The sequence below is a fragment of the Chelmon rostratus genome, chromosome 19, assembly GCF_017976325.1.
Source record: "Chelmon rostratus isolate fCheRos1 chromosome 19, fCheRos1.pri, whole genome shotgun sequence".
Taxonomy (NCBI): Eukaryota; Metazoa; Chordata; class Actinopteri; order Chaetodontiformes; family Chaetodontidae; genus Chelmon; species Chelmon rostratus.
In genome coordinates, this window is record NC_055676.1 from 14,366,190 (window position 1) to 14,389,221 (window position 23,032).

General features: G+C 42.5%; 1 protein-coding gene across 4 annotated transcripts in view; it reads left to right on the top strand.

The window, feature by feature from the left end:
* The window catches only part of rgs3a (regulator of G protein signaling 3a), a 103,271-nt gene that overhangs the window by 41,417 nt on the left and 38,822 nt on the right, over nucleotides 1–23,032 (top strand). For 3 of the 4 annotated variants that reach the window (XM_041959583.1, XM_041959582.1, XM_041959584.1), the window contains one exon: nucleotides 1,459–1,593. In XM_041959583.1, coding sequence (XP_041815517.1) covers nucleotides 1,459–1,593 — 135 coding nt within the window. Of the gene's footprint in view, nucleotides 1–1,458; nucleotides 1,594–14,458; nucleotides 14,481–23,032 lie in introns of those variants that run through there. The other variant, XM_041959585.1, reaches the window with a different exon arrangement.

The window sequence follows — 23,032 nt, forward strand, 5'->3', positions numbered from 1 at the left end:
ACTTCAGTCTGAAGACTTGCACAAAATGGAAAAAACCTATTTATAGCCTGACTTGTGCCCAAAAATGTCAGGACACAAATGTTTTTCCCTGATGCCGCCGGAAGCTGAACAACCGAGGTAGATGGAAATGATCAAATTGGAGAGAGGGGGGAAAAAGCTGCACTCGAGCACAATAGGTTCCTTTCATGTTGGAGTTTAATCCGAAGAGGAAGGAGTGATGGAAGCAGTTTCTTCAGCTGAATATGCCTCAGTGATAGAACAGCAAAGGTGGATGAGAGGAGCGGATGTGAGTGTGTATGGCTGTTTGAGTGTGCAAAAGGATGGGGATTTGGTAGTTGGTGCCTTGAAAGCCATATGTTTTGTGCTTCAAAGGAAAATGCAGCTCCTCTAACGAGGCCTATAACCATGGACTGTCATATCAGAAGTGTGCTGTACCTGTGTGCGCTGAATGATACCAGCCTATATGTGTGAGGAGGCCTTTACTACTCGTTACATCACAGTATTTCCACCAGTATGTAAGGCTATGAGGTGGTGGGAGCTAAAATAATGGCCATCAATTAAGAGAGATTGCAGTAAGAGATATAAAGCCTGGGGACACTGAAAAGAGATATAAACTTCTCCATTATACACAGAGGGTTTTTTTTTTTTTTTTTCAGTTTTACACATTGCAGCCCAGACAAATCAAATGGGTCCATAAAACTATTAGAGATTTAATGTGGACATCAGTGAGATTAAACACAGATTCTGGATGTCCTGCAGAGTCTGTCGAGGGGTATTAATGTCCTTTTGAATGAAACGCTGTTTGATCGAGCTCTGCCAACTCTGACTCAACCGCTGGTTGTCAAATACTTGTATTTCCAAGCCGGGGGTTGTATTGATTTGTACTCTTTGAGGACCACCATCTTGCCATCGGCAACGTCATCATTTTGTCAGCATATCAAATTCCGCCTGAAGTGGACACTGGCCATGATCTAATTTCACTAATGCTAGCGTTTTGCTACCCGGTGCCACTTTCCAGTCTGTGATGACAACTGAATGTGCAAAAAGAAAAGTCACAAGCAGACAGTGACTCTACACTCTTGCACACGATAGCACAACACTTCTGATACTGCACTTGTGATGAATTATGCTCTTTTGTTAGTCATTATCTTATTGGAAAGCACTCGCTGCTCTCATCATCCCGTGCAGTGTTAGCTCTGCTGTTGAGGTCTCATTAAAGAGGGAATGTAAGACAAGAAAAAAAAAACTTTTGCCTTTCGTCCATTTTTTTTTTTTTTACATTCATACGTCCTGTTGCGATCCTGTAATTTGCTCCCTCTACCCTTCTCGAACCCTTTAACTACCCGAGTATTGGGAGACACTTCTTCCTCACTTCTCTGACAGTAGATGCCTAATTGCCCGCTGTCTGTTCCTCCACCCCTCTTCCTCCTCTCTCTCTCTCTCTCTGTGTGTCTCTAGAAGTGTGACTGCCTGCTCAGCCTGGAAGCCTATTCAGCGGACCAGAAGCGCCGCGTGTGCCAGTGCCTGAAGGACAACATTGACAAGCAGCTTCAGCTTCACAGGAGGGAGCCTCACGTTCCGCATTTCGAACAGGTACGGTACACAGACGCTCACACACACACACACACATGCACGCACACGCAAACACACACACATCAATGAAGATTTCCAATCTCATGTGAGGCCAAAGATGACTCAGAAAACACATGAACACATGGGAATGCATATATTTGTGCATTCCCCCCATCACAGATACCCCGTGAACATCACACACTCCCAAGCATGCACGCTCGATCAGTGACATATAACACTCTCCTGCAGCTCACATTACCATCATTCCGATTTCCCACTCAGCTCTTACATTTCTTTGGGTGAGTTTAATGCTGTCTGTTATCTGGCTGGATTTGAATAGTTGCTCTGCTTTAGTGGAGTATCAGCTCAGTCCAATTTAAGCCCTGCCTGGCTCGGTTCAGTTCTGCCAAAAGACTGATATTTGCTGGCAAAAGCAAGTTTATATTCTGCACTTTAAATGCATTAATTGAACTTGACAGAATCACTGTGATTACAGCTGTGGTAAACTGTGTTTGTTGCAATCATTTGAAAAACAGTAGAGTTCTGACGCTGTGAATATCAGGTGTTTTCTCAGTGAACCTGTTTAACTCTGGTGATTGACACTCTGCATTTATGTTCAGCTTCAGTCTCATTGTACAAAGTACTGAGCAATTGTCGTTTATTGCTGCTGTTGTTCTGACACATGAAGGCCAGTTAAACCAGGCGATAAGGATGTGTTTTTGGCCAAAGAAGATACCTGCAATAAGTGATTTTTGCTGTGGAAACAAGTTGTGAACACATCACTGACTTCTTCTCACATTTTAAGTTGATACGTATATATATGTATGTGCTGGCAGTAGCGGCTGCTTATTTACACATAAAACTACTATAATTACTATTACTCATCAACTTATGTGACTGTTTACCTGATAACTTTAAGACCAATATTTCCTTGAACTCTACCAACTCCTGAGGGAGCTATCTGGCTCTTTAGCTGCTAAATTCTTCACTATGATCGACAGCTATCTGCTAACTTCGCCTGTTGTTTGGTAATGGGATCTTTTGTGCGTTGAAGGTGAACCAAAACAGTAAAATTACAGGCTAGAAAATGAGCTGAAAGATGAAGCACCAGCACTGCTGGATCGAACTGTAGCACCCCTACTCGTAATGTGGCACAATGGTGGTGATGCACTGTAGTTGATCTTTAAAGTGCTCGCTGGGCTTCGGCCGCCCTGATTAAGAGGGTGGCTGCTGGGAAGATGAGATTACTGTGGCCCAATTCGGTCATTTCAAGCATTACCAAGGGAAATCTACTCAAAATCTTTTTTTCTTCTCTTGTCAAGTTCTCCAATTGCTATTTGAGGAAATTTTTTGTGAGAGCTGTGCGAGTCAGAGCCAATCTGCCAAAACCTTGGACTGAATGGATACACGTCCTCTGGAGCAGTCGGTGTGAAATCAAGATGCATTTAATCCATTAGATTTTAGCACATTATTCATTTTCTTTTCTTTATTCCTTCCTTCTTTCATTTTTGATGAGCGGCACATCCCATTCACCTCACGAATCTGAAAACAGCCCAACATTTGATTTCATTTGAGTTTAGCTGAAAGGTGATTAAAACGGATAGCCTTGTGTGGAGTTGTCACACCTGTTGTACATTAGGGCTTCATTTCATCAGCACATGAAAGAGAGAAAGAGAGAGGGACACGCCGACAGTCTTTCATCCCTTTCTCTCTCTGCATGTGTGTGTATTTATGTGTGTCCCTGTATATGAGTGTGTATTTTTGCCCATATGGCTCATCTGAAAAGATTGAGGATGGGACCTCATTAACCAGAAGTGTGAATGACCCAGAACTTGGCCCGTATTTGAATATTCTCCAATATTTGAACTACTTTAGGGTGAACTTCATGAACTTAATTAAGATTGCCACCAATTTAAACATTTAAACACTTTTTCAAACATAAAATCCTTTGGCCTCCACAGCAAAACGACCTCCCGTGCTCTGTATCAATCAGGTGCATCCACACATGTACACACACTGCATTGCTCAATACGTTCAATAACAAAACAGCTTCGCATGCATGCTAAGTCACGTAACTCATTCCCATTTGCTCAATCTCTACTGACCAAACCAATGTATTGATCAGTGTATATGTTAAAGGAACTGCTGTGCTTCTGAAAGCTTCGGCTTCATTTAAAAGAATTGTGTGAACTTGAGATGAGTCTCATGGGAGGAGGTACCTGAGGGAGACCTCCTCCAGGTGTGTTGTGGAAGTAGTTCAGGTGAAGAGAAAAGCTTCCTCTAACACACTCTATGATCACTCATTTTAAAGTCGCGGTGAAAAACATGTATGGCCCTCGTTTTGCGGCTTTCCCTGTCCACACCTTGGCCTGGAGCTCCGCGGCAGCAGCTCTCACCTTTGCTGCATCAGTCTGCTCTGCCCAGATGACTTGACGTGTATGATTTCTAAAACCAGAGAGAGAAGTTTGTGGTCTCTTTGGATGTTTTGATATATGGTCTTTACTGTGCGTGGTTTAGGCCTGCCCCTGCCCCTTTCATGCAAATTCTCCTGATTCTCTGAATCTTTTGAGGATATTATGGATTGCAGATAGTGAAATCCCTAAATTCCTTTATTCCAATGGACTACATGCCAACACACTTTCTTCACAAAGTGGTGCAGCTCGCTCCATCCTTGCTTGTGAACGACTGAGCCTTTCCAGGATGCTCCTTTCATACCCAATCATGATACTATCACCTGTTACCAATCAACCTGTTCACCTGTGGAATGATCCAAACAGGTGTTTTTGGAGCGTTCTGTTGCTCCTGTCCCAACTTGTTTGAAATGCATTGCTGGCATCAAATTCAAAATGAGTCCATATTTATAGAAAAACATTAGTTTGAACATTAAATATCTTGTCTTTGTACTGTATTCAGTTGAATATAGGTCAAAAAGGATTTGCAAACCATTGCATTCTGTTTTTATTCACATTTTACACGCATTCCAACTTTTTTGGGATTGCGGTTGTACATATGAAAGTATTCATTTTGTTGTCATACAACGCTGTGATCATAAAATTGTGATTTTATTGACAAAATCTGCCTCAGTTTTTTGCTGTTTACTGACCAAAATCAGATGAACTGATTTTTTTGTTATTGATATTTAGCAGCAGGACCATCATGCGTCATTTCCACAGATAAACAGTGTTCTCACATTTGGCAAACTTAGCAAAGAGCATGGTTTCAGACACACATGGTCGCACATATTGCTATAGAAAGGTAAATTCATCCAGCAAAAAGTGATGGTACCATCACAGTGAAATTCTGCATGCAAGTGTCCATGTGTGTCATGGCCTTTATTTCATTATACCTTCTTTGTGTAGTTATTAGAACCTCTTCCTGTAATCTCTTATTAAATGGAAATCTGAACGGTGTCCTGAAGGCAAGGGAATACATGCTTAATCAAAACATTTTACATCTTGACAAATTAGTTCACTTTTGATTGCATTTCTCCAGACTACCTTAGAGGCAAATAGTTTGTATTCAGTCAACTCCAAATGTGTTTAACTATATGCAAATCAGCTTTGTGTAGTACAGGAGATATGAGGACAATGCCCGTGTAGTATCTGTTACATGGGAGCCTTTAAAAACAAACCTGTGTATTTTACTCGGCTTCTTTGGAAGTAGTGTTTGGGTAGTTTCATATTGGCACAACAAAAGAGGGCACATTCCAATAGATAGATGTGTAGACGTATGTGGGTCACATCCTTCCGCTGCATTAAATAAACACTTAAAAAACTTTAAAACCTACGTAAACTACACTAAACTAACCACAGTAAAAAATTTTTTTTTTTTTAATTGAAGCTTTATCATCTCAGAATGATCCGTTAATAAAATGTAGAGTTCAAAACATCTCAAAGAATTTTCCAGCAATTTGACATGGAAGAATATTACTCTGGTAGCGCTTAAATAACATAATTTCTGCCCCTATTGTGACTGCTGAGTCAACACTGGAACTTATTTTGAAAACTGAATAGAGTGTATCTTTGATGCACTGTGTCTCTTCCTGCCAGTGAGTAAGAACTGCGGCAAAGGAGCTTTCGAAAATCACCCATTGACTCAGACATTTCTCTTTTGTCAGAAACTGCATTTGTCCTCTCATGCACAAAGCCGAGTAAATCCACACTCAGCTGAAGCATGCGCTTTACTCAGGAGTTATGTTCAAGTGTGCAGGGAGAGCAGAATCCACACACATGCTGTAGAAGCTGCACTGATTCTGTCTATTTATGTGACTTTGTTCATTCATGGTTTTCCAGCAAATGGGGTTACTCCTTCAGAGTGTTGGTGTCAGCAGCTGCCTTAGTTCCCCCAGCCCCTCAGTGCTTTGAATGCTTCCCTTTGGAAGAATGTTGGACGTGAGCCGTCTTCACTTGGAGACTCTCTAATCCTCCCGTCCCTCTGTGAGAGGGGCATGATGAGAGTTTGCCAGTTTCTATTTTGTGCAGAGCTTTATTTAAAGTCAGAGGATTTGGGGCGAATGTTTATGATGACTAACCTCAACTTGAATAACTGATGCCTCTCTTTCTTTCTGGCTTAGATGGGAGCCAGTCAAAGGGATGAGATAGTCATGGAGATGGAGGAGAGAATATTAAGCAGTCGGAGACGATGCACAAGTTAGGTTTCCATCCAAATGTACTGCAAACCTTAACCAAGTTTTGAAAAAGTCTACAAAAGGCAATGTGAATTAATGTGCATTTCCATCCACTACCATTACGCTATTATTAGAAGTTCCCTACTAGTGTTCCATTAAACCATTACAGAAGAAGTGGGCTTATTTAAGGCAATGTAATTAAATGAGCAGCTCAAACCTCATTTATGGTTGTTTTACATCATTTTTCATCACCTTGGTGGATGTTCAAGTGAAGGGCTTCACGTATGTCATGATTTATTCACTAAGTCTATTTCCACTGTACTTTGTCACATCTTGCTCTTATTGATACACTTTTCCATCTCAGACAACCGTAAAAACTATTTTGGGATATTTTGTCAGGTGTTATAACTTAGGTTGATCATGGCCAGAGACCCTTCAGAAGCTGTCAAAATGGCAAAAAAAAAAAAAACACTGCTCAATATTTATTCATTTCCATCGCATACGTCACCCTGATCACATCCTTTGCAGTGACTGAGCTGAACAGAAGCCAGTAGGGATTTTTGCCTTCAAAGTAAAAGCGAGAAAGTTTAAAAATGCTAATGTTGATCGTTAAAGTTGTGGTAGCAACTGCAATGCTATTTTTATGATCAGGGATCCTGAATCAGACCATCAGAGAGCATCCAACATGCTATAAACTGAGGTTTGGTATTTCACAGCCATTATGAGTCCTTCCTTGGAAAGCTTCCGGCACATTCTTGTCTGGGCATCATTAGCCATTAAGCTATTGGACAAATGCATTTGTTCAGCTGCACACACACACGCCTCCAAATGGGAATTAAAATTGGACAGGCCCGTTAGAAAATGACAGCCGTACTTCATCACTCACGGTTAGCATTTGATGAGCAATGGTGACACTCCTTCTCTGAGTCAGAAGAGGAAAGCAAACTATCTGCAGTAAAAGCGGCGTCGAATTTTGTACACGAGAGCATGGGCTCGCATGGACAGTGAAAAAAAAGATGGCTGCTGCGAATGAACGAAGTGTGTCTGCTGTGGTTTGAAGGCAACTTGTACTGCTGAAGTGGTTATAATACAGCATTTATGTTGGAGGAAGCAGTGACTCAAGGGCAAAGACCCTCTCTCATTCCCTGTCTGTTTATTCATGATGGAATTAGACAAAGCTCCTCTGGCTTCCTCCTTTACCATTTCCCTCCACCTCCAGGCAAACGTGTATGCATTCACTCGACGATAACCAAAACTCTGAACGGATAAGAAGCGTCGGCGAGTGTGCATGTTTCGAGAGGCACATCTCACTACGAGGGCACGCTGAATCTTAAGCAGCAACACAAAATTGCGAACAGAAAACAAGCCGATGACTCCAGTTCAGTTCAGGACTTTTCAGAAAACTGAATAATTCATCTTTTCCCCATTTTCCCACTACGCCTGTAAAGATGTTCAAGGGCCACACACGGCAGCATCCTCACTCGTGTTAACTTGTCAAGCACCGTCTTACCGTTTCTCCCAGCGTTGCATCCCTTCAGAGGAGCAGCAGTCTTATCACATTTACTCCCCTCATCGGCACATGCTGGCTAACGTACCTCAACTGCTTCTTCAGTCTGAGTGACGCATTCTGCGTGTGCTACAGGCTTCGTTTGAAGTTCGAGACTCCCCGCTGGTGCCTGTTACACTTCCGTCATTGATATTTAGCAGCAGGACCATGAATTGATGATCAAAAGTCTCACTGAGAGATTGAAGATGAAGATTTACATAAATCTGTTGTCCCTCACTGTATATTAAACAAAGACAACAAGCATTTAAGAAATTGCTCAAAAATCCAACAGCTCCTCAATGAAGAGTAGAATGATGAGGATACAAGGGGAGAGAAGGACTTGCAAAATCCCTTTGAGTGTGCTGTAAACATGAAACAAACCCCACAGTAGTAGTACTCTTAAAACTTAAAGTTTATGCACAAAATAACATTGCACTAGAACTCTTTTACTGTCTTTAAGTGTACTTCAAGTACAAAATGACACCATGAAGTAGTTCTGCAGCATAAAATACACCTAATGTGTATCTTGAAGTACACTTGTAGAAACCAAAAGTAAGTAATAATACACTCCTACAACAACAAGTATACAAACAGTTTATCCAACAGTATATGAACACAAGTGTCCTTGTTCCCAGAAGTGTACTTAATGGTGTGTTTACATGTTGTTTTTGTAAGAGGACCAATGACTCTGTGTCTTCAAGCTCATGTTTATTGCTCCAAATTGGACATCTGGTTTGCAACAGAACACAAGCTTCAAATCAACAGAAGAAATAAAGTAAATGAAAGATGACAAAGGCCAAAACAAAGAGCTGGGTCGTGGGTGGGAAAGGGACGGTGTAGAGCGAATGTGTGCTGGACCGGAATGAGACACTGGTTGCTTATAAACTGATCGAACAACACCCCTGGTCATTTTGGCAGGACTAAGGAAGAATGGCTTGTTAGGAAGACAGTGATGATAGAGGAGGGAGCATTTCAGAAGTGATAGTCTGGTGATGGACAGTGCGTCGAGACAGTGACGAGTACAGTTTTGAAGTGTACAGAGACCTTAGAGAGTTGGAGAGGAAGATGGCTTCACTGGTTACAGTTGAAGGCAGCGAGTGACATGGGAGAATGTGAGGAGAAAGCTAACAAGTCCTTGGAAGGAGGAAATTAGGAAGGGAGTGAAGGAAACTGCTGCACACCTGTCGTCTCATCAGAGGTGGGGAATTATAAACAGCGTAAATACAAATATTTACACCGTGCATGTCAGATATAAGGAATTTCTTCAGTCTGAAAATAACAAGGTCATACATGTAAAGTGTCTAAATATAAACTAAAATCTGGGCAACATCCGCACCAGCACATGTTCATGTGATTCACATTTCTCTTGCTCTCTTTGTTTCTCTGCAGCAGACACATACTTTCCCCTTCATTGTCTCTAATTAGACACGGATGAATTCCATTTGTCTTCTCTTTGCTCTTCCTTTTTCTTCACCAACACACACACAGGCACACACACACACACACACACACACACAACACAAACAGCACGCTGCATGCTATTCTCGGGATGTGTCGTCTTTCAAAGTGTGACATCCATATTCAGAACCTGTTCAACTGGAGCAGGAACGAGGAACCAGGCTGAAACACTCGCCATCGTGTTATTACTATTTCTGCTTCTGCAAACATGCTTCTAAAAGAGTGCGATGGAGTCGTCTGCTGGTTAGAGAGATCATCTCTCAAGAGGTTTAAATGCAGCATCTAAACCCCGCTTCTTAACGGAACCTCTTAGGGTAGCTCATCACAGGTAGTGGCAGAGGACTTGTCAAGGATCTGGAGCAAAGCTATCAAAAAGTTCTACACTCTGTGATGCATTTGCAGAGTTATTTCTGTGTGTTATCACGCGGAAGGAGAAACACGCCCAGGACAGCTTGTCCACAGATAGCTGCAGTACCTTGTCAGTTATTTTGTGCGTGTGAGCGACAGAGAATAAAGTAATAAACAGAAACTTTCCCTCTTTTGCAGAAATCTAGAGCCCACATGGTAAATAATGAGAAACTCCGGCGTATTCCGGATAATACTGCTCCTATGTGGATGCATATGTCAGTAGTTTGAGAGCATAGTGTTTGTAGTATTTCTAGTGCACATCATTCCACATCACCTCAATACGGAGGCTTTAGTTGAGAGCGATTAATTCTCCTCTCATCTTGTGTTCCCTAAAATCTTTGGTTTTTGCTTCAAGCACAATCTTCTCATGTCATTCGCCCCCTTTTTCCCTCTTCTTACGCTATACTTTTCTAATTTATGCAGTCTTTCTCCCTCTCTGTCTGCCTGTTTAGTTTCCCTCTGCTACCTTCCTCTCCCTCTCCGTCAGAAACACACACACACACAGACACACACACACACACACACACTCGCAGCTCAGTGATGTTATTCATTGTGGCTGGTAGTGTAGGATTAATTCCCATGTCTCGCTTTAAACATTAATGATTCCCCTTTGATGGAGTGGTGTTTGGCTTTATTTTAGCTCGCCTTTAACTATTCATAACTGCGTTACATAATGGCAATTTATGCACCAGCACGGGAGCCAGTATCGACGAGAGCCTCGCGGACTCAGTCGTAAGGAGGTACAGCAGAGCATGAAATCCATTCACCGTCAGTCTTAATTACGCACATTCTTTACTCGGAAAAATGATGTTTGCTCCGCTGAGCGTGCAACGGAGCCGGGATAATAGCGGGGCTCTTTTTGACATTTTGATTAGCGCACATGTTTGATGACAGCAGTGAGTGACGCTGGGAACTTTAAAACCTCCTGCCACCAATAAAAGAGCAAAGTGCTGGAAACAGACGAAACAGGCAAAATCTGGTCTGGTTGATTTGTCCACTTTCTGAATGTTGGCCATCACTTTATGCATCAGCTGGAAATGTTTCTACAGGAATACCTTTAGCTGGAGACGGTGTGGGAGACAGAGGTCTGCGTAGTGTTATCGACAGTGTTTAAATTAGCTATTTGAAAAGCCCATTATTTATTAGAACATGATATGATTAGATGAGGCCTGATGAATAGCTTACATGGCTCCCTTCAGGTCTGATGCAGACACATGGTCATTGTAACAGACAGGTGTGTGTGTGCGCGTGTGTGTGTGTGTGTGTGTGTGTGCACATGCGTGTGCGTGTGTGTGTGTCTTATTAGGTGTGAAAGACATGGCCCTTAACATCCTGCTCTTTGATAGGGTTTGATTCAGTGCTTTGATTTGCGGCAGAGCAACTTCTAAAAATAGCATGTAGAGGAAGAGAGGGGGAGACACACACACACAGACAGAGAGAGAGAGAGAGAGAGAGAGAGAGAGAGCATTGGTCTCCAGAGAGTTAGTTGCATTTGATCTTTTCATAGCCATCCCTCCCTCTACGTTTCTAATACATCACATTTTTTTCCAATTCCCCCTTTCACTCTCACACCTCCGTCTCATCCCAATTCCATCTGTCTTCATTTCCCCTCCTTCACCAAATCCCTCTTTTCCCACCCCCCTTGCCTCTCTTTTGCGCACACGTTGGCACGCACGTTATCAAGCTGGAAAGGGGGGGGGGACAAGAAGCTGGGACTGCAGCAACAACACAGACAAGAAACAGAACAAGGAGAAGAAAAGAAGCACTGACACGTCCTGAGAAACGGACAGGAAAAATAATCCCATATGGTCACACTGGATTAGCTGCCTGTGTCTGTTCGCGCTGCACACGTGCGCTCTCACAGTGTGTGAGACACACTTAAACACCTACAAAGCAAGCGAGCACACCACGAGTCCAGATGCCTGTGTCGAAGGTAATGTGTGTTATCTTTTGTACTGGTATGAAGGTCAAACTGAGAGCTCTGTCTGGAGACTTCTGCTGGTGCCGCTGTCGATCAGATTCAGATTATCGTGTTTGTCTTATTACTGTGATCGTGGTGTAAATATCTTGCCTGTATGTGAATCTGGCTGCGTTTCGATTGTGAGTGGAAGTAGCACTTATTTGCAAGCCGTGATCACAACTCTTGTCTCACATTTATGCAACCTGAGACGTCTTTCTTTACGTTAGTGTGTGCTGGATGTTTGGACTGTGTCGTTTCTGTTAACACATGTGCAACAGATTAAGAAGTATGGGAGAAATTGGGCAAATTTGATCACTAAACTACCTCTGGGTGCCCTATTTTTGCTGTCTATTTATGTATATAATTGTATTTTTGGAGAAACTCTACTACTGTTGACCCAGTATCATTGTAATTGTGACTAACACTTTTGAGTTTGTATTTTTCTTCCTTCACTAATAAGTACTGAAGAGTTACCGGCTATAAGCGAAACTGTCTTGTTTTGTGTTGAACATTTACCTCTCGAGGCGTACTGTCAGTGATGGATAGTTAGACCCAAGCAGCCGTGTAGAGAGACAGCAGGTGTGTGTGTGTGTGTGTGTGTGTGTGTGTGTGTCTTCTACCGTTCAGTGTCAAATGTTCCTTGTCACAGTGAGGAGATTAAAAAAAAAACCCTTTCCCCTGAGTAGCAGCAAGAGACTCTTGAGATAACAGAGTGAGGGAAAGGTGAGAGACTCGAGAGAGAGAGAGAGTGACTGAATGAGTGACAGAGCACCATTAGCCAATTAGCCATGCAGGTACAGCAGGTACAGCAGGTACATTTGTTTATCTAACAAATAGGTAGGTTTCCATCCAAATGTAGCACACATTTTAACTGAATTCCCAGAAATTGGCTAGTAGAGATAAGGAGTTGGTGCCATTAAACCATTGCAGAAGAAGATGGTGCAACAAAGTTAAAAGAGCACCAGTCAGACCCCAAATGGTGGAAAGCAATGCAGAAAATGCGATGGAAATATAGCATTTCTGTTCATTAAATGTGTTCATTTTGAAGAACAGTGCAGTTCTTCAAAACTCAGATCTGACGTTTTCGTCTGCAGCAGTTTTTAGTCTCTTGAGTGGATGTTTAAGTCACATGCTTCTTTTATGTTATGATTAATTTGCTAAGTCTGTTTCTTTAGCGCTTTGTGGCATTTTGTCAAGCCAAGTGTAAACTTTTGTTTTGTGCGAATAAAAACAGGTGGATGGAAACGCACCTACTGATTAATTCACTTTAAATGCTTTTATCATATGTATCATTTGTTGATATACGTACAGATACGGAGGGCATAAATGAACATTTTTGCACCTCTGCTTCATTAACAATGGCACTTTAGGATTGGCAATCTTTAGAAATAGTCCCCAAAATTAGTAATAGTTTAGTTTTAGTCAAATATTTACAGTTGGCATTCAACACTTGGTCACATTCTTTCTTGGTTAGGTTTCAAACTATAACTTATTTCCATATTTCCCAGCAGTTCTTGTACAGTTGCTTGTGTAAAAGCAACATTTGTGTTGAATTGGCTCACAAATTGAACATTTCTTAAGATACCCAGCCCTAATACACGTTTGTGTTTATTAGGATTTAGTGAAATTAGCAGCACTTGATACAGCTGTATTGCAGTAGATTTACAGTGTTTTCTTGTTGGATGTTTTTGTCTTATTAACCTCTGGAAATGTCATTGCCTGTCTGGAAAAAACAGTAAAATCAGAAGCTGCCATCAGCCTGGCTTGGCTAAAAGCAGCCCTAACATTTTCCAGCTATCTTGCTGGGATTATGAAGTCCTTCCTGGTCTCTGGTGCACTGATGTCATCCGAGTCAAGGATGTTGTGGCAGGCTCTGACTCAGTGCAGATATAGAGTGCAAAATGAATTTTATATACAGCCATACAGTGCATATCTACAGCCACTTAGCACCCATGCTTTTACAAATGTACGCTTTCGGTTGGATTCTTATTTCTAGGCATTCAAAAGAGGAATTTAAGAAGAACTTAATTTAGAGATGTGGCCACAAAACCAGGAAGTATAGCATAGGGACCCACACTTTTTACAGTGCACACATTTGACACGTATGACCTCTCAGGCTTATGGCTGCAATTAAACAGCTGTTATGTGTTAGTGTTTCCTTTCCAGATAGGACATTTTTTACAACACGGTTCCTGCTCCCTATATGGCGGCTGTACGGCTTTGTAGCCGCGTTGTGTGTCATGTACGCAACATGTATGTGCGTTTCAACTTGTACTGCAGGTGTTCGCGTGTGTTTCCAGTGGATGTGTGTCCGTTGTATGCTTTGTGCATCCTGTGGGACCTGCCTGTTGTGCCTTAACGTCTTCACAAAGAAATGGAGGGTGTGGGTGTTGTGTGTGGGCACAAATGGACACAATATATGTGCACATATGTTGGACAATATTTGTAGACACATCTGCGGTCGCGGAGAGCAGTTAGTATAAACACAGATCATATGCATGCATACGCTTCTCTCTGAGCTCTCACCGCTCATTTATCTCTTCTCATTATTGCTATCTCCTCCCTCTCCCTCGTTCCTTCTCCCTTGTTTGTGCAGCTTGGGAGTCTACCTTCTTAGCCTATTGGGCATTTGCTCTCCCTTCCTCTCTCTCTCTCTCTCTCTTCCCCCTTCTCTCTCTCTGTCTCTCTCTCTCTCTCTCTCTCTCTCTCTCTCTCTCTCCTCTCGCTATATGCACAGTTCAGTTGACCTAGCCCACACTGAGAGAATCACACACACCAGCCCCAGCTAGCCAGCCACAAACACTCTCACACCAGTTTGACAGAGGAAGTAGGCCACTTTAATGGGGATGTGTGGAGTGCCTGTATCTGCCTTAAGTGGATTGTAACCTGGAACTGCTTCCTCTTGCCAGGTAGGGCTTATAAACCATCACTTTTTTTTCTCCTCTGTAGAGTACATCTTCTTTTGTGGCTAGTCTGAAAGGAGAGGCGTCATGCACATGGATTTTATGGTGCTTTTCTTTGGCTTTGGAGGAAAAAAAGGTTGTTTTTGACAAAAAAAAGGGTATTCATGCAGTTAGTTTGAGTTGCTGATATTGTGGTGCTGCTGAGGGGCAGGGAGTGGTTTGGCCATAAGGAGACAGAAGCAAGACAGAGAGATGGGAGGAAAGATAGGAAAAAGCAATAAAGGCTTATTTATCACTAGTCATCTTTATGGTAGGCTCATATGAGGAGGAGATGGTGTCAGTGTATTGCGCTATTTTGATTAATTTAACTTCACTATCTCTACCCTCCTGTTTGTTTGCTTTCTCTTTTCTTTGTTTTACTCTGTCTCTACTAACCACCCCCCCTCCACTTTCAGAACTCATAATTACCTTTAACAAACAAGAGTTGTGGAAAGCGTTTTCCGAGCAACAGATTGTTTACATCCCTCCGCTTGGCACTTTTATTCCAGTCATTTCTGCTCTGGCTGTATGCCAGCGGCGTGATTTAGCCCTCCACATGGCTGGGGGGACTCGTAGGGTAAGAACAAGGGGACTGAGAAGGGAAGAAAGCCATGTTAGAACCAAGCTGAACGTGATAGAGACTAGAGGAGAGAGCAAACAGAGAGACCAGAGGGGAGGAAAACAACAGGAAGCACACTGGGGAAAATTGCTTCTCTCTTTTCCTCATTAGGGGAATTGTGGGGTTAGTCTCCACTTAGAAGGAGAGAGAGAGAGAAAGAATTGGTGTTGTTTGTAGGAGTTTGTGTTTTGCCTGTCGGAACACAAATACGCTGACGATCAGTAATACACCGTTTGAGCAAACGGTGTCTTTGTGTTTGAATGAATTTTACAGTGCAGTGGTGTATAGAAATGGAGTGTCCTCCCCTCAGTCTTTCCCTTGTTCTTGATCAATAGTAGACAGTGTCAGTGACCCATCCCTCTGCTGCACAAACACACACAAACACAACACACAAAAGACTGAATGCTGCTCTTGCACAGCCAGGCCCAGCTCGAACAAATGAGATGTTTGTTATAACCTGGGAAAAAAACAATTCCACACACACACACACACACACATCACAACCCCACACACACAAAACGACGCAAAGGATAAATGCTTCTTCTCTCGCTCTCTCTCTCTCACACACACACACAGGCTCACACATTTCCCTCCGCTCCTCCTATGAAGGCCTTTTGCTGCCTTTTTCAGTGGTCACATTGTCTTCAGCTGCCTGGCGTCACGGGGCAAGTTACGTCAATGACATTTTCTCCCTGAACCCTCCGCTTCTATCAATAATGCCTTTGCATCTTTGGATGTGACACACTCACACACCCCCAAAAAACCCAACCCCCATCCCATTTCTCCCCTCTGTCATGGGCTGTGGCTGGTTTCTGTGAGGGAACAAGCAAACTGATTCCTCCAAAGGTTTTTTCTAATTTATTTCTTAATGTGAGTTCAATTGCAATGACTAAAACGCGGACACATCCAGGAAGGCTACGTCACCAGCTGAAATATTAATGAGAAGAGGCGTCATGCTAATAAATTGCAGTAGACATCTGCAAGGTATTGCTGTGCCATATTGAGCCACTGTATTTCTTATGCTGTTCAATTAGTGGTGCTGACATACAGAATTAACCTGCTACCCTGCAGCTCTGGTACCTGAAATGAATAGCAGCGTTGTCGTAGGTGAACTTTAATTACATAATGATAATGTTGCAATTAAAACTAAAAATCTAGACTGACGTAAATACTAGAATAGAAGCATTTTATTGTGACTCCATGCCAGTGACAGCTGTAGCTGGAGGCTTTGTGTTTTTAGGTTGTCTGTCAGTCCCATTCTTTTGAACGCAATATCTCAGGAAGGCCTTGAGGGAATTTCTTCAAATTTGGCACCAACGATCACTCAAGGACGAAGTGATTAGAATTCGAAGGTCAAATGTCAAGGTCACAGCCCTCACAAAGCACAATTTTGGCCAGAGCTCAAGAATTCATAGGCTAATAAAGACGAAATTTCACACAAATGCCTCATAGGATAAAACCATGAAGTGATGACATTTTATATCCGAAGGGTGAAGAGTCAGCCTCACTGCAACATCGTAATGTTCTGCAGAAACGCTTTTCGGCCCATTATTCAACACCATAACTCGGGAACAGAAGAAGAGATTGTGACCATATTTCACATTTCAGATGCTGAATTGGTGACACTAATCTTTGGCGTCCACCTTCACCACCTGTGCTGATTGTACAGATCTTCTGTGCTTCCAGGTTGGAGATGTGTGTAAAACCTCATTGGTTCTGCTGATATTGAGATTCAGGTGATTGTCGTTGCATCATGTTATGAAGCTCTCTATCAGTCCTCTGTGCTCCTCTGGAAAAGTAGTCTCTAAGCGAAGACAGCATGTTTCTCATTGGAAATTATTTACTGGAATCACATGTCAATATAGTGATAACTTCCATTTAAAAAATACCTTTATTAAATTAATTGAAAGTCCTCAGTAACATTTAAATCTGGGAAGACAAGGATGTAAACTGCAGTGTGACTGGTTGGCGGAGACGGTAATTCTAGTGACTCTCTCTCCATTAATCTTTTGGTACCTTTTTTTATGGGTCAGTAGAAAAAATGTACTTTTATGTTCCCAGTGTTTACCTCAAATCTTGTCCTTCCTCTTCTATTCTCTGTTTTCTCCCTCCCTTTCAGCCCGATCACAACGGAGGGGTGCGACAGCTAAACGACTATAACCATCTAATCGCTCCTCTCTCAGTGAAATCGAGGGTAAAATAGGCCGGTGCATTGCGGCGCATATAATGAGGCCATTCAGAGATTGATCATCAATATGGTCTGGCCCCTTGATGAGTTATTGGCATTACGCAAAGCAATAAAAGCTCTTATATCTTCAGACCGCAGATTGTTCTGGATATGTCAACACATGCCTAATATACGTTTAGTCGGCGCAGACATGCACACAAATCTACGGATACACACACACGCTATGTCAAAGAAGCAAAAGGCGTAAGGATGATTATCATACAGGATACTGCATGTCAAGCGTATCAACACATACACCTCTTCCAAATCAGACAGAACATGTGGGTTTTGTAATGTGTAACCTGTGATTGCAGGAATGTAGAAAATGAGCGAGTTTACGTAACAACCTGTGACGTGGGCTGGAGCAAATGATTTCACTTAAGGCAAATAAACAACTTTGCTTATGTGTGCATGAAAAGGAGTTAGCGGAAAATGATGAGGTTCACTTCACAAACACTGTAGAACAAGTTCGCTGTCGAGGGAAATAACAGGCAGCATCACGCCCAGAATTATGTTTATGGTCTGTAAATGACAATTTTGCACAGAAACACACACTGATTTTTGTTCAGCTTTAGATTTAACAAGAATTTTAAATTTAGCTTTAGTCTAAGTTGTTCACTGAAAATCGTGGCTGGTTATCAGAGACTGATAATGACTAACAAACTTGACAAAACAGACTATTCATATATTAAATTCGGCGTTACGTTGCACTCAGTAGAAGAATTTGATAAATTGTTAAGGCAGATGAGCGTCACCTGGGACGTTCACTTTGCATGGAGCTAAAATGAATACCGACTTATGTTAAATGTCTGCCGAATGAGCTATTGTCTGTTTACAAGTCGTAAGAAATCATAAATGATCTTTTAGAAGGAGTATAAGTTTACATTTCGGTTCGACTTTGTTAAATGTAACAGTTTATTAATGGAGTAAGGCAAACAGGGCAGAGCATGTAGAACAGAGATTTCACAGTAATTTTTGTCGGTATTTTTTCATTAAGGTTGTCGTTACAGTTTGTGGCAGGGTTTGTGGGCGGGAAGCTGTTGAGGGATCATGTCTTTGCTGCAAGGCTGAAGGGAGGACCTCCATACAATTATTGCCCTTCATGGCAAGCAACTTTCTTGTGACTAAAAAGCAACTGTATGTCACTTGATTTTAAGAGTTGCATATGGCTGGACATACAGTACCACCTCCAGATAAACATTAGAGCTAGAAGACGGACTACATGTATGAAATAGTCCATTACAAACTGGGTGAGAAGGAAAAGCATGCAGGCAAAAAAAATCTATATCGAAACTGCTTTCTTTGGAAAATGGTCATCAGTATTCTGGGTGTGTGCTGTAATAACTGGGCCAAAACAAGCAGGCTAAAACAAAAACTCCTGATGTGGTTCTTCAGTATGTGACTGAGGAGAGGGGAATACTTGTCTCATCCGTCAGTGTAAGTAGACAGTGTAAATGAAAGGAGAACAAGTGCGAAAGTACCCGGTTTGTTCCTTGTTCTCACTGTGTTCATTTTATGATTTCTCTCTGGGCTATGTAAGCAGGAAATCTTTGTCTAGACTCCACTGACCTCACATGTCCTTTGAAGAAATCAATGAGCTAAGGCAGCGGGCAAAGAAAACTGAAGAACGGGGTAAACAAGAGTAATGCAGACTGATTGGGTGGAGTTACATCACCTAGGCATCCTGCCAGCCAACTTGCTTTCATACAGAGAGAGGACGAGAGTGGAGACAGAGGGAGCGGCGAGGAGGAAGAGAAGAGAAAACACGTCCTTTTGTTTGGCAGTGCATAATATTTTTGCCAGCATCGCTAATTGAGTTGAGATGGATTCATTAAGGTTGGACGTGGATTTGGCAAGTTCAATGGTGGAAACATTAAAGCATTAATATCGGACGAAGTACAGTGAGGCAGGGGAAGACTTTAATGCTCTTTAATGTAATGTCTTACTTATAACAGGAAAGTAAAAGGAGAAAAGGGAAAGGAGGAAGAGGAAGGAAAGAGATACGGATGACAGATGACACCTTGAAATTGAGACGCGGGAGATGTTGAGGGAAACCACGATGGTAAAGTTCAAAGGTACAGCGTTAGCTTTTGGAGAACGCACAGCACAGCTGCTCCCCTGGGATGGGTCTCTCATCACCATGGTAACTGTGGGACAGAGTTCACACGATTGTCTCTGGCTGACTGTCCAAGAGTGTGTTTGTGTGTGTGTGTGTGTGTTTTCCTGTCATTCCATCTTTATGAGAAGATTCTGACCTTCAGAATGAGATTTTTTTTTTTTTTTTGCAAAGGAGGTCATTTGTGTCAGTCTTTATTTCTTAAGGGAGATATGAAGGAAATAGTACTTTTGGAGGTGTTCACTCCTCTCACCTGGTTTCTTCTGGGTTTCTTTCCCACCCAGTCGACATAGTTACTCCAAGCATGAGCCACGAGTGAGTAATTTGGCAGATGCCTCTGGAACTTCTTAGCAGGTAGTGATAGAAACTGTGTTTTAAAAAAGCTGTGAATTTTTAAGAATTTGTTAGTTGGAGTAGGATCATTAGACAGCTGAGTGCATGCGCAACATCATTTCTATCCCTATTGCATCAGTGCTGGGAGCAGGTAAACCCATTAATACAATTCAAAGTGTAATACGTGTAGAATTGTGTTCAATGTTCAAACTCAATTTGCGACATGTAAATTGTGACATAACGAAAGCATGTGATGTCCTACAGTTCTGGATACAGTTTCTGAACTCTGTGTCTGTAGTTATGCATTTACTAGTCTGTGAATGCAGGAAACAAGGTCAAGGGCAGCTTCCCTCCACGGCCCATTTCGACTTTAAAAATCCAAATTTCCTATTTTGAGACTCCCAAGACTACAAGCATGCCTATGTATTTGGCATGCACTGTTTGCGCCACAAGATTTGTCTGTGTGCAAAAAGTTGTACAGTATCTGTGTTGCTGCATTTACCATACAGACTACAGTGATTATGCCTCAGGGGAAGGGACATAAAAAAACATAATTTAATTGAGTTGGCCATTTCAAGGGCTTTTCCCCAGTATTTTTTTCCCTCCAGTCTTAAATTTTGGACCTAAGCCCAATTGCACTCAAAGGAAATGGGACTTAACAGACCCAAATATAGGAAATGTGATAAAGCTCACCATCTGCTGATGTATGAGTTTCCTCTAAGCCCACATACAGTGCTTGTGTCTGTTGCCTTATCCAGCTCTTAACTGATACATTACCAAGACTACCTAGCTGCTTTGTCAGGCTGTTATGCTCATTGTAAAGAAAACCAAACAGATATTAAGTATAAAAAATGGCCAGCGGGGGACGTTAGAATGAAGACATTTCGCAGCCCTAAAAGGGTAAAAGTGTTCAGGGATGTGCGTGACAGTACATAGTTTATTTGTGTGGGTTTTGTGTAACTGTAAGCACAATATGTGGTGATGGGCAGCAAATATGTGAAAAAATGTGTTGGAGACATGTGAAATGAAAGGTGGAGAGAGAGAGAAAGAGAGACAAGGTGTGTTTTCTGCACATTACACATGAAGAATTGTGTAAAAAGAAAAACAGGAATTCACCAGGGGTCACTAACTCGTGGTGGAAAAAATGTCAGGAGCCTCTCGGGCTGCCTCCAGGCCTTGAGCACAAGTAACGGGCACAATCTCTAACATGATGAAGCGTAGTTTTAGCTCATCGAACACGTGGAGTTGGCTCGCCAGGAAGGCATTAAATCACATCTTCTCAGTGAGCTGAATCCAATCTTGTGCTGTTTGAGCCTTCACCACACAATTGAAAAAAAAAAAACCCAAAACACTTCCACCTCCAAAATTATCTTTGGAAATTCATATTCGCACAATTCATTTATCGTTCTTGGTAGCTTATTGTTGTATGTGAGAGAAATGTTGCCTGGGAGGGTTAGAGTTCAGGGGCCATTCGCCTGTTAGACCAGTAATGCTGGTCATGGTCTAATCAAAGGTAAAAAAAAAAACAAGATGGACAGTTTCCAAGCTTTATTCTTCTCTTCTCTTCTGCTTTATGTCGTTCTCTCTGCCCTCTTCTACTTACTCATCTCATTTCTGTGTCATTACCGTTCACTGACTCCCCTCCTCCATTCTGCTTGTCTTATCCACTTTGTCTCCGCCATCTATTCACTCCCATGCCCTGCATCCCACTCGCCCTGCCTTTTAGCGGTGGTTTTGTTTCCACGCTTAATTGAGGCAATGCCAGAGATTGTATTGTGTTGAATCATTGATGACTCTGAGTACACGTGTATCGTGCTTTCATGTATACGTGCATACAAACGCAAGCGCATTAGCTTGTGTCCTTTCGTTTGTCTCTTGAAGCCGGCTCACTGGAGAGAGGATATGAATGTGGGAAATGTCAGAACTGGAAAGTGTCTTGAAGATGAAGACGTTCGTTAATCCTTCATGAGATGCTCGGATGAGACGCGAGGACAGACTAGAAAGACGCAAGGGGTTAACTTGATTTTCCGTGTGGTTGTGTTTCTGTGTGTGTGTGTGTGTCGGCTGTGAGTGTGAGATGGAACGAGTGTATCTGACAGGACAGGTGGCTCCATTGTGTCTCAAGCCATATCTTCAACAGTCAGGGTTTTATGTATGTAAGACAGGGGAAGAGAGATGGGGGGTCAGGGAGGCCGAGAGAGGGAAAGAGAAGCTATGTAAATCTCAGGTCCACATGAATGACGGTTAGACGAATAGATCAAAGAAACAAAGAAAGAGCTGGAAAAGGAGTGGCAGAAAGGGATGAAGACAGAGGCTTTACTTCCACTTTCCTCCAAGGGTGCTCTTATGAAAGTGCATTTCATTCTAAAAATACCCCTCATGCACCGAGTGCATCAGTAAGAAGCCTCAATGTCTTGGTTGTAACACTGCTGTGAACCATTTGGATAGGATCACGGGGAGGTTAAGAGGGAGTTAGAAGGGAAAATGAGAGGTCTGGATCACCGTGGGCCACTTGCGTATATCCATGAGCATCAACACGAGTGAAGTTTATATCTGTAGCTCTGAGTCACAGGCCTAGTCTCCAAGAGCTTCACTGTGGCCACAAATGGTAAATGAAACCGACACCGGCCAAACAAACAAGCACGGTATAAGGTTTGATAAATGTTGGGTCGTGCTGCTCAGAGGAAGATCCCTTACTAGGATGAGACGTCATCCTGAAGGGAGGTGGCTGCCAACTAGGTGTGACCAAGGACCGGTTTTTCAGTTCTCCTCTTTAGGAGTTTGGAAGTTGCCAGAATTTGTTTAATGTTTGAACCACCGGGTCCTTTAAATGCAAAGGAGCAGCGGCTTTGCTAGCTCCTTCCGGATGTCTGAGCTCATTACCCCGTCTGTGAGGATGAGCTCAGCCACTCTACTCTCCATATCCACACTCATTCCTTCAGTCCCTGCCCAAAGCTTGTGACCATAGGTGTGGATTGGATTGGAGATCGACTGGTAAACCAAGAGCTCAGTGTGAAAATGGAGCTACTCCTTCAACGCAACAGTTTGGTACAATACCTGCATCGCTGATGCTGCTGCACCAATACGTTCGATTTTACCCTCACTCTCGAACAAGGCCGCAAGATGCTTGATCTCCTTTCCTTGAGGCAGCAACTCACTCCCAACAATCCACCATGGCAGGTGAATCTTAAGATCCTGTTCATGAAGATCTGGGACAGCCATGG